This window comes from Leptonychotes weddellii, chromosome 8, assembly GCF_054177405.1.
Source record: "Leptonychotes weddellii isolate Sample4059 chromosome 8, ASM5417740v2, whole genome shotgun sequence".
Taxonomy (NCBI): Eukaryota; Metazoa; Chordata; class Mammalia; order Carnivora; family Phocidae; genus Leptonychotes; species Leptonychotes weddellii.
Genome location: NC_138376.1, coordinates 2,245,966 through 2,256,500, shown reverse-complemented (window position 1 = coordinate 2,256,500; position 10,535 = coordinate 2,245,966). Strand labels below are relative to the sequence as shown.

General features: G+C 47.5%; 1 protein-coding gene across 1 annotated transcript in view; it reads left to right on the top strand.

The window, feature by feature from the left end:
* Positions 1 to 20: 20 nt before the first annotated feature.
* CARMIL1 (capping protein regulator and myosin 1 linker 1) overlaps positions 21 to 10,535 on the top strand; it is a 293,460-nt gene continuing 282,945 nt past the window's right edge. The window contains exons 1-2 of the mRNA XM_081827521.1: positions 21 to 477; positions 5,119 to 5,216. Of these exons, the coding sequence (XP_081683647.1) occupies positions 438 to 477; positions 5,119 to 5,216 (138 nt within the window). The 5' untranslated portion in view covers positions 21 to 437. The remainder of the gene's footprint in view (positions 478 to 5,118; positions 5,217 to 10,535) is intronic.

Genomic DNA, 10,535 nt, shown 5'->3' with positions numbered 1-10,535 from the left:
CCTCTCCGCACGCCTTCCGCCTTCACCTAGGGCCGTAGGTGCGGCGCGGGGCTGGGCGCGAGCTGGCCGCGGCGGGAGCAGCGCTGCTGGGAGCCGGGAGCCGCGAGCCGGGAGCCGGGAGCCGGGAGCCGCCGCCGCGAGCCGGGAGCCGCCGCCGCGCGCGTCCGCGCGGAATCCCCGGGTCTCCGTTCCGCCGCCGGGAACTGCGGGGAGGCGACATGTAGCAGCGGCCGCAGCAGAACCACCTCGTATTTGCAACTCTTTTTTTTTTTTTTTGAGGGGCGGGGGGCGCGGCAAAATTGCATCTCCGCCCTCGCTTTCTTGCCTACTCCCGTGCGCAAGCTGCATCTGCCTCTAAAAATTGAGGGGCTCGGGGGAGGGCGGGGGGCCATAAATCAGAGTTGGACCGGCACTGCCCCCGCGCCTGGAGGGCCACCATGACCGAGGAGAGCTCCGAGGTTCCCAGGGAGCTGACAGGTAAGAGTGGCGCGGCCGCGGGCTCGCCGCCTGCCCCTGCGCACCCCTCCCCGTCGCCCCCTGCCCTCCCCCGCCTTCCCGCAGGTCCCGCGAAGTCGCGGCGCCCCTCAGGTCGCCTGCGTGCTGGGCGGGGCGCCGGGAACTTTGCTCGCGTCTCGCAGCCTGGAAAGCCCAGTCCGGGGAGGGCGGCCATGGGGGGCAGCGGGGGCCCGGGAGTCCGGGCGCCTCCCCAGCCGAGACCGGAGTGGGGGGGAGGTCGCGGTGGGCGGAAGAGGGGGGCGGGCTGCCTCGGGCTTGGGAGTTCTGGAAGCGAGGAGCACCCTGTACAGCGACCAGCCCACCTCCCCAAACTCGGGGAAGTCCGGAAAGGGCAGCGCGGGGCCAGGGGGCGAGCGCCCAGTGGGTAGATTCCGGCACCTGCCGGGCCGCAACCATCCCCCTCCCCCCCGCCCCCCGGCGAGGTGCTCCTCCCACACGCGGCCTCGGGGGAGGGGGCGCTAGTCTGGGGTGCCGCCTGAGCCGGGCGAGGCTTGGCTTCGCCCAGCCGACGGGGAGCGAAAGGGTTGCAGGAGTGACGCATGCTCGGGCCGGGAAACTGAGGGTTAATGGTACAAGCTTATTTTGATAATAATTAACCTACCGATTCTCCCCATCCCGCAGCTCAGGGAACCAGTGTGCAAGGTGACCCGTTGTTTGAGTCCCTTGAGGTTTTTTATGTTTTGTTTTGTTTGTTTGTTTTTTGGTGTGTGTGTGTGGGGGGGTGGTTGGGCTGGATTTTATGTCTTGGGGTTTAACTTAATTATGTGGAGGGTTAAAATGGCAGAGTTAAAATGAGGCGGGGATGAGTGTTCCGAAAACCCAGCGTTTAAGCGTGTGTGTATGTAGAACACGTTGTATTTAGGTGTGTCTCTGCGCGCGTGTTTTGAGCCCTAGGGACCTGTATTCCTTACTGTACCATGCTTGGCACACTACACAGAAAGATGCTGTGTGATCGGGGCTGACAGCAAGAGGAAGTTCTGCCTGCCCATTCATCTGCCCCTGAGAAATTTGCCCCTTGGTTTCTCCTCTTAGTCATAACACTTTGGAAGAGTTGTGTGTGCTCTTCCATTAGTACCTAACTCAGCAGGTGACACTTGATGTGAAGAAGCTGTTGCTAGGTTTGTATGAAAGCTTCAGCTTTTGTTTAAAAAAAAAAACACCAAAAAAACCCAATCCTTACTTTTCACCCAAATTTAGGATATGAAGTTAACTGCCCCCTTCCCCCACTCTGGCCTCTTCTCTCTCCCCAACCCTGTGGAGTCGGCTGCTGAGATAAAGCATCAGCTGCCTTTGCTAGAGTGAGTGGCCCATCCGGTTCTGGGAGGCTGAGGTCTTTCCAGCACCCTACCCGGAAGAGGAAAGAACGCCCAGAGTCTCTGCAGATGCCTCCTGAGGTCCTGAGAAAGTTTAGGGGGAGGGCTGGCCTCCCTGGCCAGGGGAGAAGGATGGCCAAAGACGTGGGCAGATTTTTAAGTTAGTTGACCTTGAGCCTGGTAATGAAAAGTTAGGTAGTTACTCAGACTCAAGAGAGAGGGGAGGGATGGGGGCGCCTGGGTGGCTCAGTCGTTAAGCGTCTGCCTTTGGCTCAGGTCATGATCCCAGGGTCCTGGGATCGAGTCCCGCATCGGGCTCCCTGCTCAGCGGGAAGCCTGCTTCTCCCTCTCCCACTCCCCCTGCTTGTGTTCCTGTTCTCGCTGTCTCTCTCTGTCATATAAATAAATAAAATCTTTAAAAAAAAAAAGAGAGAGGGGAGGGATGGAAATAAGATACCTGGTTTATGTGAATGGTTCTCAAAATAAATTCTTTGGTATGTTTGAAAAGTCGATTTAATCCTTATCTAGACATGGAATTTGTGTGTTTATTGAGTCTTGCCCAGCTCACATATCCTTCAACCAAGTGACACATGGCTTTTGTGACATGCCCAGTATGATTTTTCTGAGCCTTTAAATGGCCTAATTAGTCTGGGACAGGGGAAATTCCTGCACCTGCTTTTCTCTAATTTCAAGTGCTCACAGTTACACTCAGATCAATTCAAAATGGCAACCATGTGAAAACCTCAGTGTATTCCCTTAAGCTAATCCCCGAAGACGGTAAAAAAATGCCTTGCGTATCTCTAATGAAAGAAATACAGGTTTTTATAAAAAAATTTTAAACGCTAAGAAGAATGAGAAGACTATCTGTCAACCGTATTACCTCCCTGAGAAAGCCACTTTTAACCTTTTGGTGTATAACTTTCCAGTCCTGTTCCACGTGTGTATGTTCTTATTTTTTTTTCCAAAAATTTATTTATTCTAGAGAGAAAAAGCACGAGGGGGAGAGGCAGAGGGAGAGGGAGAGAGAATCCCAAGCACACTCCACATCCAGTGCAGAACCTGACACGGGGCTGATCCTGCCACTCGAGATCTCGACCCCACCCGAGCCAAAACCAAGAGTGGGGGGGGTTCAGCCGACTGCACCATCCAGGCGCCCCTCTTAAGTCTGTTTCTGATGTTCCTTTCCCACATGCCTTTTTAAGGCTGGGTGGGGGGAGGAGTAGCCTTTATCTGTTTTGAGCTCTGATAAGATAGGAGCTGCATAGAGAACTCCCAGGGCAGTGAGGTCCCCCACTTGTCCCCTTTCTTACCAAAACGTCCCACCTGGTTGCTGGTCCCCCCACAAGCTGCACTTTCTCTTGTTTCCATTCTCTTCTCCATGTGGGCGACGCTCTTCCTTCTCCTTCTTCACTCTTACCTAACTTAGCAGTGGGTTTCCAATAAGAATATTTGATTACCCCTTCGAAAACATATTTATTTACTTAACTACATATATACTTCATTTATAATTTAAAACAAACTGGAGTACATCGCAAATAGAAGTAAAAATTATATTTTCTTCCTCCACCTCAGTGGGTTATATTGTACACTGTACTTTGGACTAGTGGTCTGTGTCCTACTCCTTTAAGATTCTGTTCAGGGTTCCCTTCCTCCCTGAAACTTTCGGGAATCTCCTTGTCCATGATCTCTTGGTAGTGAGTGTGGATTTGCCTAGAGGCATTTATCTGTGTTCTCTAGGTCGTAAGCACCTGTGAAAGGCAGAGGCTGTTTGTGTCTCAGCACCTAGTCGAACACTTGGCATACAGGAGCTCCTCCTGTGTCCATATAGTTGTTGAATATATGAATAAACCAAGATGATTATAATATAGAATACAGAGCTTTGGAAGTATAGAGGAGGTTTCCATATATACATATTTATTTAAAGGTTTTATTTATTCGTTTGACAGAGAGCAAGAGTGGGAGAGAGCACAAGCAGGGGGAGCGGCAGACAGAGGGAGAAGGAGAAGCAGGCTCCCTGCTGAGCAGGGAGCAAGCCTGACATGGGGCTCCATCCCAAGACCTTGGGATCATGACCTGAGCCGAAGGCAGATGCTTAACCGACTGAGCCACCCAGGCACCCGAGGTTGCTATATTTGGAAGTAGAACGTAACCAGGACGAGACTAGGGAAAGGCATCCCAGGAAAGAGAATAGTACGTACAGAATCCTGGGGGTGTACAAGATGGAGATGATGAAGATGATTGGATTGTTAAGTGTGTGTGTTGAGAAGTTAAACTGAAAAAACTGTGGAAGACCTTGAGTGGCCTGCTAGTGGGTTGGGGTTTATCCAAAAATGACAGCAACTCATAGAGCAAGAGTTATGTGATCAGACTTGTGGTTTTTGGAGGGTCCCTTTGGTGAGGGAGGGACAGAGAGCTGATAAGTGAGGCATCATGGACTTGTCTTGGGGAGAGATTCTGAGCCCTTGAATGCAGGGGTCAAGCCCAGGGGAGTTGGGAGCTGTTTAGGAGGTAGTTCTAGGAGAGTGGGTGACTGGCTTTCTATCTGATAGGAAACAAAATTTCTAGCTTCGTTAGTGGCCAGAGGAGTGGGGAGGAGAGTGAGTTTGATTTAGGGCCTTTTCCATTTGGAGCACTCCCTGGAGTAGTTCCTGCCACCATCTAGATTTTGAAGTCTCCCCGTCTCTCTTGGTTCCTCTTTCTTGTTGCCTTTGACCACTCTTTGGGGGTGTCGTGCTGTGATGTCTTCGGAGGGACAGATGGCCAGGATCACCCTTCCCTGGCCAAATTGTCCAGTCTGGTTCTGGTTCTTTGCCATATTTCCCAACTGTGATGTCAGGCACTCCTAGAAAATGGTAATATTTTCTGTGATGAACACAGAGGCTGCTAGGGGCCAGAGGTAACCAGCCAAGGGAGTTTATGAATTCCCATTGTGCTTATGGTCTGCATGCAACACAGGCCTCCATGAACCTTCCTGGCGTTGCTCGTGTTTTTTCTTGTGTGTGCATCCATTTGCCCAGCGAGATTATATCGTGCCTTGTATGAACTGGTAGTAAGTCATATGCTTTTATATTTGCCTCCGCATCTGAGCACACAGTACAACGCACATAGTAGGTGATCATAAACTATGGGGTGACTGATAACTATCAGGCCTGTTAAAACAAGCTAAAAAAAAAAAAAGACAAATCACAATAATAAAAACAACCAAAAATACTCCTTCAAATGTTCTCCCCTCTCCAGTGTTTTTTTCTTATTAATAAAAGAATATAATGAAACTCTTTCCTTCTTTCAGAAAGCATAAAGGATGTTATTGGCAGAAAGATAAAAATTGCAGTGAAGAAGAAAGTAAAGTTGGAAGTTAAGGGAGACAAAGTTGAAAACAAAGTGCTGGTAAGTATTCTCGTTTCTTAAAACGTTTGGAAGTGAAAGTGTTTTTCCTCTTCATTGCTTTGATTGCTTAATTTCCATGCAACTCAAGTGATGTGTTTCATATTTTGCTGGAAAGTTCTCAGGGCCATTTTTTCCTGGATTAATTGGAATATCTGCCCGCTGGAAGGTAACAGTAGGATATTTACATTTTCGACATTGAAGTTATTTCTTAAAATTGTCCCAGTCACCCACACTGAGGTCATCTCCTACAGCCTGTTCTCAAATTATTCAATTTGATGTGAATTGGAGCTTATTTATAGTTATCTTTGTTGTGGCTGGTTGTATGATTTCATTTGTGAGGACTTAGGGAGGAGTTTAAAAAATTCATCTCATGTTGGTTTAAGTAGGTAAATAAATGTTCTCAGATGTTATATCGGAGTCCATCTCAAGGTGAAGAAGACGCCTGTTATTTCATGGGACATTTGGTGTTTTGAAGGGAAATGGCTGGTGCAGGCAGTTTATCTGCTGAGATTGGATTTGGGGTCCCCCAGCGTGTGGGGGAGCTGCTAGGGGCCCAGGGGTTGGACTGTGTTGGGCACAGAGTGGGGAAGGGCATCGTCAGTTACTGGACTATAGCTTTAGAGAGGTGAGGAGCCTTGTGGTATTGTAGTGGTTCTTAGGGGAGTATACCTTGTTTGTGTTTTTGTTGGAGAGAATATTTATCTTTTTATCATTGGCAATTTTCAAACATATGCAAAAGTAGAGATTAAGATATTGAACCCCGTGTGTGTTCATCCAGCTTCAACAGGTTTTCGTGTTTTACCAATATTGTTGATCTCCCCACAGTTTTTTCCCCCCCTCTTGGAGTATTTTGAAACAAATCCCAAGCACCTGTCATTGAAAGAGAATATTTTTAATATTCTGTTTCTTCAGTTGAATTTGCCATAGAATCGCAAGTGTCTTTCTGATTACATCTGTCTTGAGAATCTTTTAGAATATCTGACTGCCTTCCCCTGTAGATGGAAGGATTATGTTGTTGGTGGACGACTTCTCTTTCTCTGTGGTCTATGTGTACAAGTCAGGATGGCAGAGAAATTGAAGTGGAAAACTTGATGGAGGGGCTTTGGCCCCGTGACAAAGTGTGTTCGTGTAGCCTGCATTATTAGGGTTACCAAGAGCAGAATCAGTGGGTGCCATCATTCTGATTTATTTTGCTTTAATAAAGAGTAAATTTCCTTAGAGTATATGTTACTCAGTGTTACAAGATAGTGGTATTCTGGGGAGGTGGTAGTGGAGAGAGAAGACATTTTGTTTCCGCTGTTTGTTGTTTTATACATTTAAAGTAAATCTTTACATGGGTGGATCCACCTTTATCTAACTAAGTTGTCATTGTCAAGTAGTGTTTGCTACAACCATCTGACCTGGTGTGTGCTGTTATTTGGTATGGATACTGTTCATCATACTAGGAAGGAACCCATGCCATGAGTAAAATCTGCAAAGTGAAAATTACAAAGACAAACTTAAGTGTCCAATATAACAAAATTAGCACCATTTACAAATAGTTACGATTAATACTTAATGTTGGGCGCCTGGGTGGCTCAGTTGGTTAAGCGACTGCCTTCGGCTCAGGTCATGATCCTGGAGTCCCTGGACCGAGTCCTGCATCGGGCTCCCTGCTGAGCAGGGAGTCTGCTTCTCCCTCTGACCCTCCCCCCTTTCATGTGCTCTCTCTCAAATAAATAAATAAAATCTTTAAAAAAAAAGAATACTTAATGTTAAGGACCCTCCCCCATACACCCCAGCCCCTCCAGCCCCCCTCTCATCTCAACATAAGCTGGAGTTAAGGTTGAAACCAAATTTTACACGTCTTTGCATGTAAGAATTTATTTCCCCAAATCTGGAACCTAAGTAGTTTCTGATAATTTGGCATAAACTTGTTTTGGCTTTTCCTTACATGTATGGATAGGAATTATTAATCGAAATACTCGAAGTCTGACAATCTTAATAGAAATATTCAGGTCGGGGCGCCTGGGTGGCTCAGATGGTTAAGCGTCTGCCTTCGGCTCGGGTCATGATCCCAGGGTCCTGGGATCGAGTCCCACATCGGGCTCCCGGCTCAGCGGGGGGCCTGCTTCTCCCTCTGACCCTCTCCCCTCTCATGCTGTTTCCCTCTCACTCGCTCTCTAAAAAATAAATAAAATCTTTAAAAAAAAAAAAAAGAAATATTCAGGTCGGAGCAAGATGGTCAATGACGAACTGACCTTCACGTGGTTGATTTTGGAGTTTCTGGATTGAGAGAAGTTCAATTACTTAAATGAAAACACTGGGGGAATCTCTTTATAATGTTCATTTCTGACTTTCTTTGGCTGTCAGTCCACTAACATCGGTAATAAATGAGTTGGTTTCATACTTCAATATATCTTGTTTCAGTTTTCTTTCTTTTCTCACAGTGCCTGCTCTTAGCGTCCTTCCTTATAAGGCTGGGAGAGTGTGTGTTATATGTCACTTAGTCCCCTCTTTTTACAGTTGGAGACTTTATATGATTTGTGGCTTATCTACAGTAGAGGGTTTATCTTCATCTTCCTTCTTCTCAGGGTCATAATAGCTAATATTTATTGAACATTGACCAAGTGCTAGGCTCTTTGCCCAACACTTAATTATGCATTACCTTATTCAATCCCACAGCAACTCCGTGAGGTGAGGTAGGCACTATTTACATCTTCATTCAGATTTGGAGAGGCTAAATAAGTTGCTTCAGCTCATTTAGCTAGTTAATGACAGAGCTAGGATTTGAGCCCCAAATCTGCCTCACTCAGAGCCTGTTTCACCATTATTTTTTTAAAGATTTTATTCACTTATTAGAGAGCATGAGCGGGGGAAGGGGCCAAGAGAGAGGGAGAAGCAGACTCCCTGCTGATCAGGGAGCCCAACATGGGACTCGATCCCAGGACCCTGAGATCATGACCTGAGCCGAAGGCAGACGCTTAACTGACTGAGCCACCCAGGCGTCCCCTGCTTCACCATTATTCTTCAAATAAAAAGAAAATATCTTTTGGCTTGTTGTTCACTCTTTCACCGAATGATCAGGAAGATTTGGACCTTAGAAGGATCAGGAATCCTTGTGTTTATTTGGTTGATCGATTGATTTATACATAATTTCCAGACTGATTGAGCACGTCCTGTGTCCCATGCCTAGTGCATGTACAAGACTTCATGTATCCAGAGCCCACAGTCTCGCTGGGGAGGTAAACATGTCAGGGGGCCGTGCTTTGAGCTGTGCTATGGGCAGAATGACTGGGGGGCGGTCATCACAGCACATCAGAGGGACCCTAGACTCAGGCTGATGCATCAGGGAAGAGTTCTTGAGGAAGGCAACCCTAAGCTGACAATGGGGGCTGAGTAGGAGTTGCCAAGGGGAGAGAGTAGAGACGTGTTGTGGTCAAAGGGAACAGAATAAGCCTGGAAGCCAGAGGGGGTTTACATGTTAGAGAAGCCTCCGCAGAAGTAGGGGCTGGAGCAGATGCAAAGTGGAGAGTGGCCAGGCTTGGAGGGGATGCCTGTCCTTGCCGTCGGGCTATCAGGTGAAACCGGGACTGGTTAAAGAGGGCTCTTCTCACCACCTGTTTCTAATAACATTTTAATAACATTAGAAACCACCTGTTTCTAATAACATTTCTGTGCACTTTATCCTCTGGTCTCCAGGGAGGCAGTAGGGTTCAGTGGTTAAGGACTTGGGCCCTGGAGTCACACCTGAGTCACACTGGAGCCCAGCCGCTTTATAACATTGTGAAGCCTCCGTTCCTTTTGCTAACGAAACAGCTGTGTAACAGTATCTGTTTGTTCCTGGCTGCTTTGACGATTAACTGGGATATGTGTTAATATGGCTTGGTGCAATGCCCAGCACATAATAAACAGCCAACAAATGATAAAGCAAGAGGAACCGAGAGATCCTGCCTTGTTTTCTAAGTGGCACCAAAAATGCCACTCCGGATACCTGAGCATCTCCTGCCTTTATTGAGGGGTTGAGTTCAGTACCATAAGGCCAAGGAGAATATTTAGAGCTGTATCTCCTTTTCAGCAGGATGGAGTGCAACTGACCAGATCCGAAATTCCGCAGGTAGGGCTCTGGTCACATGGAATCAGAAATGCTAGGATGTGCAGGGGGCAGGGAGATCTGTGGTCACATTCATTTGGTGATCAGGGTGGTAAAGATACACCAGTGTCTTTACTACATGGCTTTTCAGAGCCATTAATACATCGATGCGCGTGGTTGATTCCTAAGAATGAGCTGGAGTGTGCTTTCTCGATCTTACTTGGCCAGAGACCCTAATGAGTATAGGTTAGGAAATCAGGGTGGAGCAGACCTGAGTTGGGGCCTCTGGGGACAGTTAAAGGGAAGATAGAAGAGGCTGGAACAGGCTGTCCATCCTTAGGACTGCTCTCCTAGGGTACGGTCCCCGGGCCCCGTACTTTTTATCTAAGTGGCGGGCGGGTCCGCTGAAGGCCGCACACTGGTGCATGTCATCTGTTGCTGTAATAACCTCTCTTGTCCATAGGGCGTGTCACCAGGAAGTGATTTTGTCTGTCTTAGACTCTTACTCCATTTTCTCATTTGCTAGTTGAATCTTTATCCAGTTTTTGCGGTACCTGGACTTTTATTTATTTGTATTTATTTGTTTATTTAAAGATTTTATTTATTTATTTGAGAGAGTGAGCGAAGGGGTACAAGCAGGGGGAGCGGCAGGGGGAGGGAGAAGCAGGCTCCCCTCTGAGCAGGGAGCCCGACGTGGGGCTCGTGCCCAGGACCCCTGGATCATGACCTGAGCCGAGGGCAGACGCTGAGCCCACCCAGCCACCCGGGTGCCCTGGTACATGGACTTTTAAAACTGTTTTAATTTATGCATTTTTTTTTTTTAACATTCTTAGTCTATTGATCCTCTGACGAAAAATCTGCACAACCTCCACAGATAAAGCCACTGCAGCATCTTTACTCCTTCTGTTGTCCAATCTCCAGCTCACTTCTTTTTGCCAGCACCAACATTGGCTTTTGCAGTCCCCCTGACTTTCTTCATTCTGTTCTTGCGTTCCTTTCGCCGTTTTCTTGATGTCTTTTTCTTCTCATACAGGCCATGTCTTGCAAGTCTGTGTTTGGGTTCATTTTTCTCTGCATAATCCAAGGAATCATATATCATGCCAAAGCCGATTGTCTTGCCACCACCAAAATGGGTTCTGAATCCAAACACAAATATGACATCTGGTGTGGTCTTGTACATTTTGGCTAGTTTTTCCCGAATTTCTGTCTTAGGTACTGTTGCCTTTCCGGGGTGAAGAACATCAATG